The 23,152-nt window shown below is 41.7% G+C and overlaps 1 protein-coding gene across 1 annotated transcript in view; it reads left to right on the top strand.

Moving 5' to 3' along the window:
• LOC126456136 (glutamate receptor ionotropic, kainate 2-like) overlaps window positions 1–23,152 on the top strand; it is a 293,829-nt gene that overhangs the window by 199,627 nt on the left and 71,050 nt on the right. The window contains exons 9-11 of the mRNA XM_050091890.1: window positions 4,997–5,215; window positions 14,956–15,165; window positions 19,420–19,504. Coding sequence (XP_049947847.1) covers window positions 4,997–5,215; window positions 14,956–15,165; window positions 19,420–19,504 — 514 coding nt within the window. The remainder of the gene's footprint in view (window positions 1–4,996; window positions 5,216–14,955; window positions 15,166–19,419; window positions 19,505–23,152) is intronic.

Here is a 23,152-nt window from a genome sequence, read left to right as displayed (position 1 = left end):
ACAAAAGTCAGGGGACAGCGATGTTCACATATACCGATGGCAGTGGTACCGTTTAAGCAAGGGATAAAAGGGTGGTGTATTGGCGAAGCTGTTATTTGCAATCAGGTGGTTCACGTGAAAAGTTTCCTACGTGATCATGGCCGCAACATGGGAATTGAACGCAGAGTGGTAGTTGGAACCAGACGCATGGGACATTTCGAAAATCGTTGGGTTTTTCAATATTCCGAGATCCACAATGTCAAGGGTGAGCCGGCGATACCAAATTTTCAGGCATTATCTCTCACCACGGACAACACAGTGGCCGATAGCCTTCACCTAACGACCGAGAGCAGCATTGTTTGAGTAGAGTTGTCAGTACTAACAGAAAAGCAACAGTGCGTAAGACAACCACAGAAATCAATGTTGAACGTACGACGAAGGTATCGAATAGGACAGCACGGCGAAATTTGGTGTTAATGGGCTATGCCAGCAGATGACCGAAGGGAGAGTTTTATCTAACAGCACGACAGCGTCTGCAACGCCTTTCCTGGGCTCGAGACCGTATTGGTTGGACTCTAGAATACTGGAAAACCGTGGCCTGGTTATATGAGTCCGAATTTCATTTGGTAAAAGCTCGTGGTAGTGTTCGAGTGTGGCGCAAATTCCATGAGGCAATGGACCCAAGTTCCAACAAGGCACTGTGCAAGCTGTTGGTAATTCTATAATGGTATGAGTTGTTTTTACATGAAATGAACTGAGGCCTCTGGTCCAACTGCTACTTGGAGACCATTAGACAATTTGCAGCTATTCATGGACTTCATATTTCCAAACAACGATGGAATTTTTATGGATAACAATGCTACATGTCACTGGGCCACAACTGTTCGCAAATTGCTTTGAAGAGCATTCCGGACAACACTGCGAACGTTTTGGCCACCCAGATCATGAATTCCATCGAACATTTGTGGGACATAACATAGAGATCAGCTCATGCACAAACTCCTGCATCGTCAACACTTTCGCAATTATGGATGGCTATAGACGCAGCACGGCTCAATATTTCTCCAGGGGCTTCCAACGACTTGTTGAGTGCACACCTCGTGCAGCTCCTGCCTTACGCCAGATAAAAAGAGATTCGACACGACATTACGAGGTACCCCATGATTTCCGTCACCACAGTATGTAAGTGACATGAGGGCAGTAACCATGCTGATTGTTTGAACTAACAACTGTAAACAACAAATGTGCAGTCAATTACAGGTAGTTAGTGTTAAGTACGAGCACTTCGAGTCGTGGAGGTGTAGCTGTAGTGTGTCAACGTTGTTGAATCGTAAATAAAGCGTTCAAGAAATTCTCCACATGTTTTGAAGAAGAGAGAAGTGTTTCCAAAGTATGTCCCGCATACCACGACTCCTGAACAAAAACAACGACCGTTGACTCCTGCAGCGACTTGATTGAAATGTGAAACGCAAACAATTCTTTCTGGGAAAGACCATCACTAGTGACGAGAGCTGGTGTTATCAACACGAACTCATCTCAGAACGAAATTGTGCAGAAGTTCACATGAAGGATCAACACTTTGACGACGCAAGCGACATTGAAGCCGATGTGACGTGCGAGTTGAACATCATCGCAGAGAAGGATTTTTGTGACTGTTTCGCATAGTTTCATGAATGTTCTGTGCGTTGTACTGAAGTAGGGTGTGTCTATGTAAAACATATAAGGCACTAAAACCACCATTTTACGTTGCTTGTGGAGAATAGGAAGCTAACATGTAGCAGTTCCACCAGTGCTTGAGAACGTTACTCTATATTTATAAAAATGAGTGACGTTAGGTGAAGCAGAATTAGAAATTGTATTCATTTATCTCTTAAAGTTTAATTACGACAACAATTTGTATACGTGTTGCACGTCTAGTTTTTGAAACCATTATCTGGGGAATAAGCGTCTAATATCATTTAAAATGACCAGGCTACTCTCAGCGTATGTAGAAATATTGTATGTCTGAAATTTTATAGTTTTGAGAAATAAGTTGCAATAGATTTCAGCAGGGGAATGTACAGGCACAGAGAGAACAAAAATAAACTATAGTTAAAGATTAGACACGGACTCCAACAAATCGTCAGTACATATCGACCATGTCCATTCGAATAACCGAAGTGAATAGGTATAGAGATTATTTTTCTTGCTAGCAATGAAAGCAGTTGACAAGATAATGAAATAATATACATTATAGAGGAACCTTGAAAAGTGGCGATTATTGTTTGAAATTTAAGTAGGATATAGCAAATGAAGTAAAGACTCAGTTGCAGAATGGGAAAAAATTTTGTCAGCCACAAAATGTGCGATTTGTAAATTCTAAAGGAGAAATTTTCCCATGAGATTTCGAATAATGAACTGCATGCTTTGGAGCTTGGGAACAGGTAGAGAAAGATCGTATTCGGTTTTGTACATACAGATAGAGGTCTGGAACTGATACTACGAATCCATCACAGCACATATATGTCTCTGAGAGGTTAATAAGTGCACTTGTGCATTATGTAAATGACAGTCAGCTACCGTGTGCGTGTGTGTGTGTGTGTGTGTGTGTGTGTGTGTGTGTGTGTGTGTGTGTTTGTGTTTGTGTGTGTGTGTGTGTGTGTCATATCTCACCAACGAGAATCAGCTGAGTTTGGCGTCGCTGCATGTCGGCCTGCCTGTTACACCCCGAAAGGCAGATAATTAAACTATTTTATTGCCTCTGGAGTCTGCAGAAGTCAGCACGTCGGCGTGCGTACTATCCAAACAAAAGTTAGCTATAATGATTCAGACATAGGCTACATTTTAGAAGTAGACCTTGTGTATCCTGAAAACATCCATGAATTTCGCTCCGTTGTATCGATATGCACAGGTAAAATGATAAAGCCAGGAGTACCAAAGAAGCTGATTCCCATATTATCCAATAAAAAATTAGATAATTCACTATAGAAATATAAAACAGTGTCTGAACAATAATCTTTTACCAAACAAAATTCACCGGATATTATCATTCCGTCAATCTTGCTGCATGAAACTGTATATCTATATTAATGCTGAGAAATGTATGAATGCAAAAAGTAGTTCTGAAAACAATTTTTTTTAAATTAATGAATAACAGTGTTTTTGGATAAACTATGCAGGATATGGAAAAAATGAGGGATTTGAAACGAATAACACATCGGGAAGATAGACGTTAAGCTGTTGCTCTGTCTGCAATACTGAATTTAAAGCAGTGTCGTGTTTAAGCAAAATTTGGTTGCTACTGAAGTAAGCAAAAACAAAACCTCTACCTATAGGAATGGCTAGTGTAGATATTTCTAAGACACTTACGGGTATATGTTGAAGAAATTTCAAGCAAAACGTGTTAAAATGTTTTACTCAGATATATATAGCTTAATTCGTCATGGAACTACCTCGAATATTTATTATGACTTTAAAAGTTATGAGCACAGCTGTTCTGACAATTCGCTTTAACCCAATGATAACATTTGTAACATCCGATGCATCCATAAAAAGAAATTATGTTTAATGAAAGATGAATTATTACAGAAATCTCAGAACAGAGAGAAAAAATTTACACTCTTAAAACTGAAACACAACACGTAAGGTGGGGCGCAAAGGGTGCGAAATGCTCATTAGCCGAGGAATTAGTCATTGGTAACTACTGAGAATGTTTGGTAAATAACGTTGATAAATCGGCTGTTCAGTATATAATTTGATCAAAGTTATATAGAGTTACCACTATAAAGTGAAATAACTGGCGTTATTAACAAAAGGTGGTAAACACTTCTACCTTGAATTGTGCAGTATAGCATGGTATCATTTTCCGGAAGACATGGCTAGTCATCACTTGTATGTGCAACAGAAAGTGATTTACTATTGACTTACCAATAAAATACTTGTTGTGAATGTAATGAACTGAAATTGTAACCTATGTGCTGTAGATGTAGGAAAGACGTAAACTAAAACTGTAAGCTGCATGTGATAGTAAAGTTATGTCTAAAATTGTAACCTACAGGTAGTAGTTACATAATGATAATGTAAATGTAACACACTGATTATAGATGTATTATGGAAATGTAAGTAAGCTGAGGGGTTATTGGGACAACTAAATGTGTGTAACACAGCTGGTTTGGAAGTTTGGCTTGGGATGGCAGGGAAAGGGGTGTGGCTTATGAATGGCAGGGGGAGCGGGAAGGGGGAGGGGACTGAGGCTTAGGGTGGGGAACAGTTAGGGGGGGCGAGGGAGGGGAGGAGAGCGGGAAGGGGAGGAGGACGGTCATGGTCAAATCTCAACTTTGGTCTGAAATACCCATGCATTCTTACTTGTCCTGAAAGTGTTATAGAAGCTCCCTGTAGCCTTCAACGTGAAGTTGTATATGGTCGTCTTGAAGCAGTAGTGACACAAACTTCGTTGGCATCCTTCTCAGTTCTTCTGAGAGAATACTTTCACAGGTACCAGAATTTATTCCCAATATGATGTAGAGGTTTTAAATGGTGTGTCAACACTGTAGCAGACTCAGGTCCCCAACTTTCTGAACATTTGCTGGTTTGTCGCCGGTTGACGGCCGACCGGAACGATTATCATGGCCATTCGATGTTTACACTTTGGTGAAACGCTTATACCAGTCGTAAGCCTATCTCTGACGTAATGAGTTCTCCTCCATATCTTGCTTCAACATTTAATGCGTTTCTTCAGCAGTTTAGTCAGGTACATAACTAAATTTCGTACAGAAACACCGCTCTTCCGGGCTAACCACAAAATCACTTAAACACAGCAACCGAAATACGCTTACCGCCAATTGTCCAAACTGCTCAGCTTGCAGCCACCTGTCACACAGATTCAAGAACTCTGAATGGCGAGACGCATAGCGGTAACTCGCAGCTCACGTAACCATTTGCGGGCAAAATTCAAGTTTCTGGAACTTCTGCATGACAACTCGTATAATGTAGTGAATATTAGAGTTTAATGATTGCGAATTTTGTTGATGGATCGTAGATACAGCACGAAGGAATCTCTGGAAGCATCGCATTCGACGACCTGGGCCGACGCGTGGGCTTCTCGCTGGAAGTGCTTCAGCTATCTGCTGCTGGATTCCGACGCGTCGGCACCTGGACGCCGGCCCAGGGCTTCTCCAGCACCAGGACCGACAAGGAGGACATGGAGGACACGCGGAGCATCCTGCAGGGGCGGCACCTCATCGTCTCGTCCAGGATTGTGAGTATGCACAAGTGACGAGCTACCCACACATAGCTAAGTTTCAGGTGTGAGTAGTTTAGCACTGCCAGTTCGGGTGACAGCGAAGTCAGCACTTTCGGCGGTGTCAGATTAAAGCTGACACAATTAAGTTTATTGTATTCAGGTCACCCTTTACCCTCACCTTCCCCTATCCCCCCACCCAACCCTCTCTTCTCCTTCCTCCATTTTGCTCTTGGCCGATAGGAATCATTCGAGGTCTGTACTCTGTAGTGAGAGGATCATAATGAAATGCTACTTGCAGGGAGCAGTTGCTTCCTCAAGCCAGAATAAAAGGCAGAAGAGCACTGGCAGTAAGTATTTATCTATCAGATAATAACAATAATATTGTTATTTACATATTCGGCTATACTTACGTTTTGTCTTTTTTTCATCAGAGCAAAACACCTTTAGCAGAATTGGAAGTCTTGCCTGCACCTTCACAGCAACAGCAGCAGTCCACAGGTGGTCTTCTTGATTTATGACCCCCAGTTACTGTAACATGAAGTCGCATATCAAGAACTGGTCGTTTAGTATTTATCTCAGCTGTTTTGATCAGAAATCTCGCTACTTGCGTTAGTGCTTGCTTGAACAAAATCAAATCCACTGCACAGAATGCAACAAAAGGAAGAATCAGATTTGTTATTAATTTAAATAAAGATCAGCTCTATAGGGTGTAGAAAAATATCCGCTACCAGTCACAATAAAAGGTTATTTATTTTTCACACGACCGGTTTCGGGCTTGCGCCCATCCTCAGGTGTTTATACATTTATTTACATGTTTATACTGTTGGAGATCACTGTATAAATACAAAAAAAAATTGCTGGTGACTACACAGATACAAGTGGGACAATTGTAAGTGGTAAGACAGCATTTGGCGAAAATATATCTCTATTTACATAAAGATGAAGCACCATTATTACAGTTATGCTGTTTTTACCAAGTAAAACTGAAATATGGACGTGAAAATGACAATAAGTGTGTAACTAAGTGGCAAAACTGTCACCACACCAAAACGTCTTTGGATCACGTGACATGAAGTCAGAGATCTGCAAGAAAAGCAAACGTGAAAATGTTGAACATTCATGTGATAAGCCAACGATTGCATTCGTTCCTTTCTGTGGCGCTATATCCAGCAAAATAGGCAGAATCCTGGGAAGACGGGGTAACAAATCTATTTTCCGGCCTCTTAAGACGATAAAAAAGATACTACGCCATGTTGAGGACAGTCTAGGCTCTGGATCTCTGGGATTTATAACATCCCTTGTGAGTGCAGAAGCAATTAAATCGGTCAGTCCATCCGCACCGTTTGCGATCGCTGTGCAGAACATCAATGGCATACTAAATACCGAGAACTGGAGAAATCTGCAGTTGCTGAGCACATCCTCACAAACAAATATAAAATACTGTATGACGTACAGAAGTTTTGTAGAGGATATTCAACCGTGCCGATGGATATGATCTTACTGATGCATGAAAGCTTGCTCTCGATGCAGAGAAGACCACGGATATTCGTCGCATTGTTTACGCTATGGCTGGAGTGATGGCGCCACCGTCGCAGACGTTTACACCATTTGCGACGGCGTTACGTAATCGCCGACCAATCAGAAGCTCTCTAAGGGTCATACAAGGCCACTATAGCAGCAGTTTTGTTAGTCACTTACTACTGACGAGAAGGTAATCGTCGAAAACTCAAAGTTTCACCCTGAACAGACGCGGTAAGAAGTCCGAGGATGTTATAAACATATATCAAAAGAAGTTTTGCATCACCCGGGTTCCCAGACTCCTGAAGACAGACGTCGACTGTGGATATTGTATCACAGACACAGTCCCTTTGACTGTTCAGAGATGTCACTAAACCCGCTCAAAGATATTAGCAATCATGCATGAGCGGCGCCTATTAGACGGAGGTGGTCCAACAGCTGATCAGTTCCAGTTATTCCACCAGGAAGGAGATACACGGCTTGTGTTGTCCTAGACGGTCAATACCGCGGTTCGATCGCGTCCCCATTGTTACTTTGTGCCAGGAAGGGCTCTCAACAAGAGAAGTGTCCAGGCGTCTCGGAGTGAACCAAAACGATGTTGTTCGGAAATGGAGATACAGACAAACAGGAACTGTCGATGACACGCCTCACTCAGGCCGCTCAAGGGCTACTACTGCAGTGGATGACCGCTACCTACGGGTTATGGCTCGGAGGAACCCTGACAGTAACGACACCATGTCGAATAACGGTTTTCGTGCAGCCACAGGACGTCGTGTTACGACTCAAACTGTGCGCAATAGGCTGCATGTTGGAACTTCACTTCCGATGTCGATGGCGAGGTCCATCTTTGCAACCACGACACCATGCAGCGCGGTACAGATGGGCCCAACAACATACCGTATGGACCGCTCAGGATTGGCATCACGTTCTCTTCACCGACGAGTGTCGCATATGCCTTCAACCAGGCAATCGTCGGAGACGTGTTTGGAGGCAATCCAGTCAGGCTGAACGCCTTAGAAACACTGTCCAGCGAGAGCAGTAAGGCCGAGGTTCCCTGCTGCTTTGGAGTGGCATGATGTGGGGCTGACGTACGCCGCTGATGGTAATGGAGGGCGCCATAACGGCTGTTCGATACATTAATGCCATCCTCCAACGGATATCGGCAGCATATTGGCGACGAATTCGTCTTCATCGACGACAACTCGCGCCCCCGTCGTGCACATCTTGTGAATGACTTCCTTCGGGATAATAACATCGCTCGACTAGAGTGGCCAGCAGGTTCTCCAGACATGAACCCTACCGAACATGCCTGAGATAGATTGAAAAGGGCCGTTTATGGACGACGTGACCCACCAACTATTCTGAGGAATCTACGCCGAATCGCCGTTGAGGAGTGGGACAATCTGGACCAACAGTGCTTTGATGAACTTGTGGATAGTATGCCACGACGAATACAGGCACGCAGCAATGCAAGAGGACTTGCTGCTGGTTATTAGAGGCATCGGTGTGTACAGCAATCTGGACCACCATCTCTGAAGGTTGTACAACATGCAATGTGTGGTTTTCATGAGCAATAAAAATGGCGGAAATTATCTCTATTCCAATTTTCTATACAGGTTCCGGACCTGTCGGAACCGAGGTGATGCAAACCTTTTTGTGATATGTGTACAACATACTGTCATGGAAAAACATACTGTCATGTACAACTTTGTTGACTTAGCAATATAAACAAAGTCACTTTCAGCTGTTTTTAATACCACTGTCCCCCCTTCCCCCCTCACCGTTAACTGACAGCAGGTTAACTGATTACTCACTGCCTCTATAATCCCCCGCCACACTTCGCATTCGATACTCAAACATGGGCCTATTACACCAACCTAACATAGATAACTAGCGCTCCTCACATTCTCTCGTACCCTGATACACTTCAAGCCTTTTTTCTCTTTCGAGCAGTTAACTCATAAACATCCTTAAAACAGTGCCCTGCTACGTCGTCCCAGGTGAATTTTCCAGTAAAGCTGTCGTCAAAAAGTAACAAATATTAATTTTTAATAGGAAAGAAACACTTCTCAACTAACATCGCAATCCTTTTGGTGTTTATAAATAGCCTCGGAGTTCCTGGAAGCACTGTTGTTCCATAACTACTGCAAGTATCGCAAGGGTTTCACAGCAAACATTACTGTGGGCGGGTTTACTTCGCTGTGTCTGGTGTTCCCTAGGCTCTTGTACCTGAACGCATAATTAAGCGCATCTTGCCATTTCACCGTGTCGCTGTACAATATATACATGAAGCTCTCTTTCAGTGGAAATTGTTATCTAGCTAAATTTTGTTTTCCCTGCTTCCGAGATTTGCCACAGTCCATAGCATATGTCCACCATTCCCCTTTATTTAAAGAATATGGGGCCCCGAGTTGACATATACCTTTAGATTAAGACCCAACTGAATGATACATCAAATGCAAGTCTTATGTATAACCAGTTGAAACTTTTTCCTGACGGAGCACGAAAAAGACCAATGTATTCTTCCTTAAAAGAATGACAGGAGATTGGGAAACCAGCACCTGAACCCTCTTTCCACCTTTCTAACAAAATGTTTTGGCACAACACAAACCATTCTAAATTTTTTTACACAGTCTCTTTTTGTAGTTAGGCCTTCACACTTAGCATATCCCTCTCATGGCGACTGCATGTTTTAAGTCTCTCTCCAACTGACACCGTTTTCTCCTATTGGTTTACAGCAGGGATTCCTATCCTTTTTAGCTGGTAGATCCTTTTTCAGGCAAAATTTCGCGACAGACCCCTTGGTAACAGTAACTGTTGAAATTTAGCGCGAAGCCCTTTGGAATTGAAAACTTCGTAATGCAAGTGCCACTTTCACTAAACCCGCAACGAATTGAGAGTCTTTCGTTTAAATATGAATAGAAACAACTTGAAACTAACGACGTTCCCATTTGTTTGAAATCCTACTATATTCAGATAATTGCTGTTGAGTTTACTCCCACTGTTCAACAATGTAGGCAGGCCATATTTCTAATTGTGTGAAGGGGAATACACTGCAAAGGAAAACAACAATCGTTGGATATAACTTTAATTTTCAGAGCAAAAATATCGATGACATCAGAATTCAATTATATATTAACTAACTGATAGAAAACTCTAACAAAATACGTATAAAAGTTATAGTTCGGGAACGTGAACGTACTTTGCTTCGTTGATGAGCAGTGAACTGCTCATCAACGAAGCAAAGTACATTTTTCTTTACTAGAGAAAAGTCTGTAATAATAATAACTGGATCTTAATATGAAGGTTTAGGGTGCTTTTGCTGACACAATTTTGAAAAGTCAGGTTCAGTACTTGACAAATGGAGACGGATGTCTGGTTCAGCATCTAGATAGCTTCGGTATTTAGTTTTATTGGCAGTATAGATCGAGAATCCGGAATCGCAGGTGTACGTTGTGGCAAATGGAAATAGAAAACGTTTTGCTTTTTCAATAAGGGCGTAGAATTTCTCGTTTTCCAAATGGATCCAAAAGTGCGAGTGACGGTCACCGTCGAAAGTAGATTTCAAGGTTGAGTATGTGGAAATTTCTATCAACATCTCAAATTCATTCGGCGATAAAATGTTCGGCTTCTTGGATACAGCGAATGGGTCGACCACCCATTCGTGTCCTGCAGCTTCTTATCATGAGCTGTTGGGAAGCAATGCTCCAACGATGACGTCGTGCTTCGGAGAAATTAGAGAATATCATGAAACAAATTGTTCTCAAGCTCCTGTGTCTTGTCTTTCAAAAAGTCGTTGAGAAGAGGAAAACATTCCACCTCCCCCTCCTCAGCACTCTGTGCCCAAAATTTGATTTTCCTCTTGACCACTCGAACTTTGTCGTTGGCAGTGACCGTTGTTACATTTTTCCCTTGCAGTGAAATACTAATTTCATTCATTTCGGAGAAAATAACTGCCAAGTAAGCAACTGTGCATTGCCAATTTTCGTAATTAATAAGATCAGCTAATATTGTGTTATGGTCTAAAAGTAAAGTAGTTCATATAATCGAGAGAACGTATTCCCACATCTGTGGAGAGCACAATGACTACTGCTGCAATTCTTCGAGCTCTCTTTTGTTTTAGTTAGCGCTCCGACGGTTGGACCCGTCATAGCTTTCCCGCCAACTGTGCACACATTAAAAAATCGTCCAACAAATGGAATATTTCAGCACCTTTTGTATTGGCAGGTACTGGTTTACACAATAAGAGGTCCTCCTCGAAACATCCCGAGTATTCATAACGGACAAAAGCCAATAAAATCGCTAGTCCTGCAACGGCAGTAAATTCAACTGTACAGAGAGAAAATGAATTGTGTGATGCGAGAAACCAGTGATTCTTTCACATCATTTGACTTGTCAAGTATCCCTCTCTTGACAGTACTGTTTAATAGTGGCACCGAAGATACAGGTTTTACTGCCATTTCGTCTAGCATACAAGAAGCAATATCGCTAACACTCGGTTTTATGATGGTTTCCGCAATGGTATGTAATTTACCTGTCTTTGACACTCGATAACTTATCAAGAAAGAGACTTCTAATAAGTTTTCATTAATTTTTGCATGAGTTTTCATGCAGTATTGAGAAGCAGCTAATTTAGTGCCCTTCCTCTTGGAAAAGGAAGCCCAAGTGAGTACTCTCAAAACGACGGTAAACTTTAACTGGAACCATCGAACTGTTTGGAAGGACTCGCGTGCAAATTACACACTGAGCTTTAGTCTCCTCTGTCTCAATAAAGCCCATTTCCAAATAGCTGTCGTGGTACATATGCATTTCAGTTATTCCACTTCCACAGGGTATTCCAACTAATGGAGCACCTGCAGAGTTTTAGCATAATGAATCCGGCTGTGTCGCTTCCAGCAATTGTTCTTCATTTGGCTGTGCTGCCTCCTTATTGATTTTCAACCGGGAGCTTTCCTTGTTGTGAAGGCGATGGAAAAAGTACCCGCTTCTTCAATGATCCCGATTTCAGCCATCGGTCCATGTTTGAAGTAATAAACTGACCAAAAAGTTAGTGCACTCACGAAAGAAGTTCAATATTGAATGATGTCTCGGACCGCATATGCGCCAGCGAGCTCTCTAATTGATCGAATGAGCTCGTTCCATTTCGGAATATCATGTACGAAAGTTTTCTGCTCATCGAACCCCGCGAGCCGGCGCGCTCGCGACTCCCGGCGTGTTGCAGAAACAGTCGAGCAGGAAGGCCGCGTTCATCAGCACTAAACTACATGCGAAAATGGTTCAGATGGCTCTGAGCACTATGGGACTTAACTTCTGAGGTCATCGGCCCCCCTGAACTTAGAGCTACTTAAACCTAACTAACCTAAGGACATCACACACATCCATGCCCGAGGCAGGATTCGAACCTGCGACCGTAGTGGTCGCGCAGTTCCGGACTGTACCGCCTAGAACCGCTCGGCCAAATAGGCCGGCAAAACTACGTGCGAGTCCCCGCCTGGGAACGGAACCGCTGATTGGGAACGCGACCTGACGTACATGTACACATACTTTTCAAACAATAAAAACATAATACTGACGAACTTCGTTTAGGCATTTTTAATTAGTAATTTTTCTCATTATTTCACAAATTTTGGTCAAACGTGGCCACGGATCGCCTAGAAAAAGCGGGGGAACCCCTAAAGCGTTCGCGGACCATATGTTGTGAAGTCCTGGTTTACATTATAGTCCAGTGCCTCTGTTTCTTCTCTCACTTACACCGTCTCCTTTTGCTTTCTTTCCCTCTGCCACTGTCTCCATCCTATCTCGACAGCTCAAAAATTTTATCGGGTCCAACTTACTTTTTCTCCTGTACCCACATGTTAAGGTTCTCTGGTATGGGTGGGTCCAGACCTAGAAGGCCTAAGTATGATCTGTACTCAACAATACTTTCATACCCACTGTCTCATCTCTCTTGTCTCCATCCACCTCTCTTTCTCTTTTACTGCCAGTATCTCTCAAGGCCTTCGATATGCCCTCTCTCTTTGGCTCTCACTTGTATTGCCTTCATCCATCTCTCTTTCTGTTCACTGCCTCTCTCTCGCTCCCAACAGAACTGGTTTATCTCTCTTCCTCTCCCACTGGTACCGCCTCCTCTCTTTCTCTCCCACTTCCACCGTCTCTCCTCTGTTCCACTCTCACTGCCCCACTGCTGCGCTCTTTAAGCACAAGAATGCGTGAATGTGTTCGCATGCCACAATTTTCTTTGAGGAAGGCGAAATTGATGATTCAAGCAACTGATTTCCCACTTTTCTGTCAGAGTCTTTTAAAGGGGAGTGTATTCACCTTTTTTGTGCTCCGACAGTAGCATTTTTCCGCTGTTTACCAATTTCCTGCTACTTCAGCGTAGACTGCTTATATAAAACGGATTCTATATAGGTCAGTGAAGTTTGACAGCTTATTTATATAATTCGACATAAAAAACAAACAAGTAAGCATAATTTAAGATAAACACAAAATCGTTTGTTTCACACTCTTTTCTGGATACTTCCCTCATCGGCCTCAATTCACCGAAAACGCCCGGTTCGTGATTTGTATATTAAAATATTTTACTGATTTCACAGTCTTCCCAGTTTTAAATAATTTCTGACAGTTATTTTACGTTCTTTTCTAGCATATTAAGACCTTCTGAGGCCGTTTTGGTCATGGAAGTATCACTTTCAGATTACCTGTACAAGCGTGAAGTGCTCATTATACAGTGACTGCGTGTCATAAAGTTCTATTGGTGAAAAAATGTTGACTAGAAATATAGTCTGGTGACCTCAGAACCCTTGGGATAACCTAATAATCTTTGCTATGTATTCACATGTCTGTTAAAACTACATCTATGCCTCAGACTGGATATATCGTGCGTATTTTACAGCACAAGTACGATAAATTTGAACTTCTCGATCTCGGTAAAGGAAAATACTATAGAAAAAATTTAAAGGCTCCCAGAGAACATCATCTTAAGGACAAATTATTAAAATTTCGACGATTTGCCATGAATAGGAATTATAGATGTGGCCATCACCACAACTGGTACTTTTGGTTCCCAAAAAATCATGATTTTTCGCATTTTACTTAGGAATTGCCCACGAACAAGTGGTGCTTTCTTAAGCCGCCGAAGACCCACCCTACACCATACCTAATGCATAGGAAGCAAACGATTTGCTCAATTTACCTGTGCTGGAGACACTTTTAAATATTTATTTGGACACTGTACCTTAAGCTAGCTACAGTATGCTCGTTCGTCGGGTCGTTAGGCCAAGGGCTATGTAAACACTTGTCTCTTTATCTCTGTGATCAATAGATACTGAGATAGGGCCCCATTAAAAACGCATTCTCGTGCGAGGCATTTTAGAGTATACTGGTACAGTTCACTGTCGGGCACGGGCCGATACAGGGTGAATGAGAACTCCACCGACCGACTTTCATTCTTTGTTCAGGGATACCTTCTGAATATTTTGGTATAAGTGACCCATTTTCTGGTTAATATGTAATTATGATTTTTTCGAAAAACCTCTAATGTTGCCATAAGCATAACGTACAAGACTAACACACAACAAAGAGAAATGCAACAACCATCAGACGAAACATGTACATTTTAATCACATTGTGTCAAGTCTGTTATGCCAGTGTACAGTACAGCACGTAACAAATGCTGACCGTTCCTTTACAGGTGTTGTGCAAAAGTTAGTCCGCCATGATCACGACAAGGTATACAGAGAGGCATCGTAGACTGCCTTACATGCTGAAGAACTCCAACAGTTGGGTGTGCTAATTCCACCACCATGTCCGTGCGTGTATCGACCGGAGTCTCGTACACTAGGCTCTTCACATGGCCTCAGACGAAGCAGTCCGTTGGTGTTACAGCTGATGACAGAGCTCCCAAAACGGGAGGACTGAGACAAACTATTTGTTGTCAAACGAAATGCAATAACTCTGCAACAAGCGGCCGGAGACCCAGGGTCCCTAACTCCAAAATATTTAGAAGGTATCCCTGGACAACTTATCGATAGAGTTCTGGTTCACCCTATATAACACTTTGTCTGCATGTGTGTAAAAGAGAGGGAGAAAGAGAGAGATAGAGAGAGAGAGAGAGAGAGAGAGAGAGAGAGAGAGAGAGAGAGCAATGTTAACCAGTAACAAATTACAACAAGCTTATTATACATATTCTAAGGAGTACTTTTGACAGATATACCAATGTATTGTCGTCGTTACAGGGCGCGCCGTACCTGATGATGAAGAAACCTACGACGCCCCCGCGGGTTGGCAACGACCGCTACGAGGGCTACTCGATGGACCTGATCACGAAAATCGCCGAGCAGCTCCACTTCACGTTCGAGTTCCAGCTCGCCAAAGATGGCGAGTACGGCAACCTTAACGAAAAGACCGGCGCCTGGGATGGACTCGTCGGCGATCTCCTCGCGGGGGTGGGTATCCGACCGCTCTCCGCCATAGTCCCACACCTGATCAGGAGGGCCGTGGTGTGCGAGCACGTATAATCAGGCTAAGTAGTGCCACATCGTACCTGTCCTGCTCCCAACGACTGTAGCAAGTCGTTCCAAACTTTTACTTCCAAACTATTAACTACAGCATTCCATCGCTATATGTGTTATTTCATCAATATTAATAAGGGCCAGATAAGAAGAGGAATTAAATCTTAGAAAGGAAGTGAATGCTATCTTCGCCCTAGGATGCAATGAAAGAAAGAAATTACATCGTATTTAAAACAACTATTCACATTCGATCGTCAATCGGAAATACGAACCACTGTAACAAATCACATTTATTATTCTTCCCAATATGCATTTCGGAGGTGAATTTATTTCAATTAGCCCTTAAATATTAAAGGAGGGGAAAATGTTGCTATTAAGCCATTGTAAAATTTACTACTCCACATTTCACTCAAAGTGTAATCTACCCACCCCTCACATAATTTGTTCATTGTCACTGATTTCATAATTAACTCTTTTAATAAGTTCCGAGAGGAGTAAAATCTACAGTAAACTTTTTACTTATCTTGTTTTCTCGTAGTTATCTCCAGTTCTTCGCGCCTAGAGGCTGATTCTTAAAGCTGAAATTTTTGACATTGCAGGTTCTCATGGTTCCAATTGACGTAAATAATACTGAAGTATTGCATGAGTAGTTTATTTTATTCTCTCTCATTTTTCTATATCACACTGTCTTTACAATTTCCACTTCAAAACCGAAAATTACATCGTTATTGCAAAAAATAAAAACACGTCCGATCACAACACCCGCATACCCACTATAAATCCATTCTGCAGTACCAGCAATATTCCAAAGAGTTTACAGATTTTCTTGACAAATGAATCTCCACCAATTTATATCATTATTTTATAAGTGTATCCAGAAGTAAACATAATACTAGTAAATATCGCCAGAGTGCGCAGTTAATAATAGGAATTTGAAGTGTGCCGGATATTTCGTAATTCCAAATATTTCTAAAAAAAAAAGTAATTTTGACTGTACATACAGTGCTAGTACACATCGATTGTAACAACGAAAATAAAGTAATTTCTTTTTATGGATTATAGGCTGAAATATACCACATAGTGTACAAAATCATACGGAATTCTTTTAGAAAAACAGCTGAGATAATATTAACCTATTTAAAAAGTTGTAATTATTTTTGGTATCGACTAGTTCTGTTGAGGAAAAGTAATGCTATAGGAGGGTGTCTCTGTAAATAGGAAGTTGTAAATTATGGTCATGCATTAGTTAATTACAATTATTAGATCGACAACGGCATATTGCATACAAAATTAAGCACAAAATGTCCTGTTTCATACCGTAATGCAATCGTAAATTTTTCGAGGATTTAGAAATCTAGGGTTAATATGGCACGGACTATTTTCATGTACGACAGTTTATGGGCAACCTGTGGCACTACTATCCGCATCCTGACGTCAGAAACCTCAATATCAGCATACCAAAAGAATAGACTAAAATTTTGTTGAATTGTTAGAGGAGATAAAAAGAATCGCGTTTTCTCACAAATAAACAATGTGTTAGGACATTGATTTCTAACGATTTATGTGAAGGATTTTAATATTGGTCATATTTCATGTAATTTACATCCTTTCACGATGTATAGAGCTTCGCACTTGTTTATGTTGCTGTATTTCTACAGTGAAAAGCCTTATTTTTGACGATAACATGTATACATCTTGGAGAAATCTAAAGTATGACACGTACTGAAGCAGAACCTGTTGTGGACTGGCAAGACAGCCAATCCACTATGACAGGAAGCCGAAAGGCACGCGTTTAAGCTCGCGCAGGCTGGCGTGTGGTCTGGAACAGGACAAGGAATTTATAGTAGCAAAGAACGTACGTAACTACTGGAATACTTAACTTTAATTCATAATTGGTGAACATCGCTCTTGACGGTACATGTTTTACAGCATCAATAGTAACTGGTAATGGCGCCTTCCTAGGTCTTAGCAAATGACGTAGCTGAAGGCTATGCTAACTATCGTCTCGGCAAATGAGAGCGTAATTTGTCAGTGAACCATCTCTAGCAAAGTCGGCTGTACAACTGGGGCGAGTGCTAGGAAGTCTCTCTAGACCTGCCGTGTGGCGGCGCTCGGTCTGCAATCACTGATAGTGGCGACACGCGGGTCCGACGTATACTAACGGACCGCGGCCGATTTAAAGGCTACCACCTAGCAAGTGTGGTGTCTGGCGGTGACACCACAGAACCTTTTGCAGTACCAGTTGAAAATGGTCAAAAGACCCTATACAAATATCTACACCATGAAAGAAATGTTGTGAGACTAGTTGTAGTATAATAAGCATTAATTACAGTGACAGTGGACGATTTGCTCACTGAAAATGCAAACAGCGTTACCTCTTCATACACTACCTTTTCGAAAGCTGAACTAGATACGACACATAATGTTTACCTAATTTGTGTGATAGTTAGGAGTATCATGCTACACATTTTTGCACAACTGATAACTGTTAACTCTAGTAAAGCTACATTAAGGTTTAAATAATGTTAATACAGTAAAAGGAAAAAAAAATTCCTTTAAATTCAGAGTTAATAAACCATTCAACAGCTAATACTATGGATTGCACCTACTATATCATCAGGTTAACTGAGGTCGTTTCTGTTCATTTTACAAGAGACATTGACGCTTTCAGATAATGAAGATGCACCTCGTCCGCTAAGAACAGTTGAGACAAATGTCACTTTAGTGACGATAGTTTCTTTTTAATTTATCCAAAATAAACCATACAAAAGGTTTGTGAACAAGTATCACTTCGGTGGTCGTAGTTGATTTGTAAGGGAAATGATGTGTACGGGTGAACTCTATGACTCCGTTTCGAATAGTTTTTTTGCTCTAGGTTACAACATGAGGCGGGGATTTAGAAAATCATCAGAACAGTAGCCACTGCTCCAGAACGCAGTGTTGACCAATGCAGTATCAATACGGCCACAGATCGCACAAGCACTGTATGTGCAGGACCGAGTGCTAATACATCACATACAAAGCTATATGTAATATCAAGTACTTACACAGTGTAAACTAGCGCAGCTTACAGAACCTGGACTAGCAGACTGAAAACGAGTGCTACGCCACCGTGCTATGATCACTGGGCCTGGCACCGCAAACAAGTGCGTTCTATCTGAGGGCTGCTGACAGGGGAGCATCACGTTTCACAAAGAATGTGAGCACTAAAGTCACCATGTCAGGCGAGAGTGGTGATGGGTAAGACGAGAGCCGAGAAACGGGAAGTTCTCAGTTCTAATGTGTTTTCAGGGAACGGCTGTCCAGTATTCGATACCCAGTATTCGGTACCATATTCGTGACGAGGCCTCCACCTTCACGTCGTAGAACGGCTTAAGTCGGCAGCACACTTTACTAGAAGGAGAACAGTTACGAGCTGCACCCGATTTGGAGAACTGAACTTTCTAATCCTAGAACTTCACGATTTGGCTTCTTGATAAGTGAATGTCTCTCTGATGGAACAGCCAGTAAACGAGGTCACATATGGTCGCTTTAGAAGAATCTGTTACGGAGCCGTAGATGTGGATATTTTTGATATGAGCATCTAATAAGTTGCTGATTATTAGACGACTTACACCATAATTACATTACCACAGCCGCGTCAAATACTGCTGTTAAACCTTCAGTCGCCTGCCAAATCGTCTTTTCGTTTTATTACTGTACTGAACAAGTAGATATGGATTCCCCCAGTAACTTCAAGGCTGTCGCTGCTTGAGACACCAAGGCATAGACTAGTGACGTTGCACAGGATGATTACAGGTCATTTTTGTTTAGGTAAAATAGATATAAACTGTGAAATTGTGGGCAACTGTTATCACAAAAGCGTTTGGAGCAAATAAATAGAGCTTTCAGATAAACATTGGCACGTTTAATAATTTATATTTAGATCGCTACACCACATCAATTCAGGTTAATTGTTAATAAAATAGTGGTAATTTAGAATTAAATTCTTTGTAAATGTATTGGTAATGAAGGAAGGCAAATGTATTTGCCTCTTTTGTATTCCTGGACATTTCAAAGTGTTTGTCTTATTCTCATACCTGTCTGCAAGTTTGACGCTTACCGACTCTCTCTCATAACTGGTTGTAGGCATCGAACCACGCTCTTTACTTCGCATACGTACGTTGCTGATTGCCTGTTTTGTTGCAGAGGGCAGAGCTGGCTATATGTGACCTTACGATTACAGAGCTAAGACAATCGGTTGTGGACTTCACCATGCCTTTTATGAATTTGGGTAAGGTTAAAAGCTATTCGCATATATTTTATGCTAAGAAACTCTCAATAGAAAAATATTTAACTTACGAAAGGCTTGACGAATCAGTGAGTTTGATAGTATTGCAATTTCACTCATCGTGCTATTACTTACTGCATTGTGTTCGTTGAAGAAGACATCTCATGTTGCCTCTGTCAGGCATGTTTCAAGAACGTTATAAACATTTGGTGTACGATATTTTGTCCAGTCAATGGTCAACGATCGTTTTAAACGTGCTTACAAACATTTTCGGTTTACGTTATTGTTAATATAAAAATCATAGCTATTTCATGTGAATAACAATTCGTTTTTAACAGAGGTATATAGAGAAGCTTTTGCTAATTCCGTCCCAGTATCAGTATTATTTCCTTAGCTGGACATGAGGGTGACCGTTATGTAAGGAATATTTCTTCACGTCAGAAAGAAACACTTTAGAAAATATAGCAGGAAGCGTTTTCTATTCGATAGGCATACCGAGAAAACTTCTCTCTATGAGGAATGCAATGCTTTTAAATACTGTTGCAAAAACGCCTATATAGGCCATGTGAAATTGAGAAATTACTTAGAGCCCTTAAATAAACAGTACACAAATGTAGAGAGTAGTAAAAATGTCCACCGTCTGAATCCAGCAGTAAACATGTGCAGATCAGGCAGTGGTACTGGGGGAAGAGCAACTTTTTTCTTTAAGGCTTGATAATTCGCTTTGGGGAGCGCCCCGTCCTGCACCTTAGGTATAACAAATATCTAGGAAGAATAGGGTGATTTAGACGGCTCAATAACCCCCTGTTTCAACACTTCATCGATACCTGCCTTAAGCTGCTTAAAGTGAGGTGAAGACGACCGATATGACAAGTGTCTTGCAGAACCATTGGCTGTAAGCTCTTTTTTATATTCTTCGCCTTTTAATTCAGAGAAGACATAGCTAAATGGACTACACAGGTGACCGAGCCGACGACCCTGTTCGGGAGATATCAATCCTCTGCCTTACAAGCATCCGTCATTCACGTTTGATTTCGGGCCTCTCCTGCCACTGCTTACGAAAAAAAAAAAATCTTGCCGGAATAAGGCCAAATTGTCGCATAAAAATCGTCCCCAGAATAGCGGGAATCGATAAATTCCGTGCCATGTTAGTTTTAATCACGTAGGCAATATTTTGAATCCTGTCCGTAACGGGAAATTCCTCCCATAATAGCATTTTCCCAGAATTTGCTACCCTGCAAGTCTATCCCAGCAGTGAAAGTGGGAAGTTTGCTTACTGCACTCTGTGCCATATACCAGTCATCACTAATCAGCCTCAGAAAACTTCCGGAATGAAAGTGCACACACAGGTTCTTCGTTGACGCTCCCACACACGAATGGGCTCTTAACCCGGCACCCGTAACACCTGATGTCTGATAAGCATGATCAGTTATCTGGAGCCATCCACACATACAGCTGCTGACCCTTCGACTCACTCTCTGCACGTGTTCCATCGGCGTGACACATGGTCTTCACCCCTGAAATAAATCTTTCCAGTTGTTTGAAGCTCCTAGGTTGCTCACTAAATCGGCTTTAGACCGGTCGCTGGGACAAAGTGCCTCTAAAATATTACAAGGAATCTCTTTTGAAAATCTGAGCATTTATTTCTGATAGTTTCTTTCATTCTCTTTATGCACTTCTCCAATAGCTCATCGTGCCACTGTACATAGAAATAACTCTTTTTTATTGAGTGATGGCACACCTGTGCAGACACATAGCTTTACGTGTTGACTGCCTAAATTCCGAAAAATATAAATTATTCCATATTGCCTGCTTTAAAGATTGTTCAAAACGCCTAGTGACCATTGGAAATAGAAGTCGGTAACACTGCTTGTAACTTGCACAGAACTCTTCAGCACAATCCTGTAAATCCAAGAGAAATTAAAATGACCATTCGATCTCCTCAGTACATGTCACAGACAATACTCCCCTTTCCGTGGCAGACCCAGTAAATGGTTAGGCACTTTTTTGGCTCGTTCGCTCACTATGCGTTGGTTTCATAGATATAGCTGCCCTCTCCATCGTGGATTTAGCGGTACAATTGATCACCGTCTGTGTTCTCCTGAGTAATTCGTCAGCTTGCTCCTGTAGCTGTTTATTGCGCGTATCTGTTGTGCTGACACTACACAATTCTCAAGCCCTGGTAGCATACTGCACCACTAATGTCCTGATTCAAATATTTTGTGAGTGTGGTAGTTCAGTAGTTTTGAAAACAGACGCTAACAATATAAGCCCCTCTAGCGCACACTGAATGTTGGTGACGGCATCTCCCACCTCAGTTGAGTTCAAGTTTTGTGTGGCCATGATATAGTTGATTGCCTCTCTCAATCACACACCAACTCGACCATACTCCTGGAAAAGTCGCAACCTCCAATGCAGAGTTCATACATGATATCACTCTTCCGCAGTTCTGCGATACCAGGCACCTCACTTGCAGACATTCTGAAACACAATTAGCTAAAAATACCGTCCGTTAGACCAGGCTAATTCAAAAGCAAATCTCCTCATTAAAACTCCGAAAATTTTTCAGTTGTGCATGCCACTCTCCACCTCCATAACCACTCTCTGCTACCAGTGTGCGGTGGTAGTTAGAAATGGTGGTGCTGCTTGAGAGATGTGCATCATCTTAGATAATATCTTTATTAACAACGTAAAAGTCATCAAAATCAAGAGGCAGACTATCAGTTCATATTTACAATTCATTAGCACGACTTATAACCCCAATATACTGCCACTAAAAAACAAAATACAGGACAGTGTCACTTCCATATAAATTTATAAAATGTAACTCTCAAGGGTGCCTGGTTGCCAAGGTCACAAATAAAAGAAACGCCCTGAGTGTCTCAGACCTTTACATTTTCTTAGAATAATCACATAACACACGTTCATGCCTAACAGCTGTTAGAACACCACATAACCTTTGGTACACCAAGCACTCAGACTATTATGACAGGTCCAAATAATCAGTCCCAAGCAGTAATGACCAGAGATTTGAGGAAACACTATTTTGTCTATAATGAGCCACTCTAAATAGCCCAAACATTAGCATTAAAGATGGCTACCAATTATCATATGGCCATGATGAAAACCACAACTGCCATTCAGTCAACAATTTGAACCAACATGAAGTCTTTTCTATTAATCAATAATGAACAGAGAAACTTTTGTACAAATTAAAAAACGGCGCAACTGAATGTGAGCTTGCTAACAGCACCTGCACAAGCATGCATCATTGTAGAGAATACAGTTGTGTTACTGCAGCCACACTTTAACACAGTTTCTGTGCTGTCCGAAATTCAAGTCAATAGATGCACAAAGGATTCCTAGAAAACGAGGAATACACCATTTCATTTGGTGCAATTTATCTCCATTTCATACAAGCCGAATTGAGCTGATATCGACCCAAGGTCGCTTCCAGCTGATGAGTCCAATTTCTTACCAGGTCGAGGCACGTGGTACTAAACACACTCACCGTCAGTGTGATGGCAGGTGACGTTTCCTTGCTGATGACTCCACAGGGAAGACCACACTAGGAAACTCGCGCCACCTGAAGTGAGCCCCAGTGTGTCCTATCAGTTTCGGCCAGCGTGAATACTTCCCCAGCAGCGTGCG

This window comes from Schistocerca serialis, chromosome 2 (genome assembly GCF_023864345.2).
Source record: "Schistocerca serialis cubense isolate TAMUIC-IGC-003099 chromosome 2, iqSchSeri2.2, whole genome shotgun sequence".
In the NCBI taxonomy this organism is placed as follows: Eukaryota; Metazoa; Arthropoda; class Insecta; order Orthoptera; family Acrididae; genus Schistocerca; species Schistocerca serialis.
The sequence above is the reverse complement of the archived record's forward strand: the minus strand, read 5'-3'. Positions and strand labels throughout refer to the sequence as shown.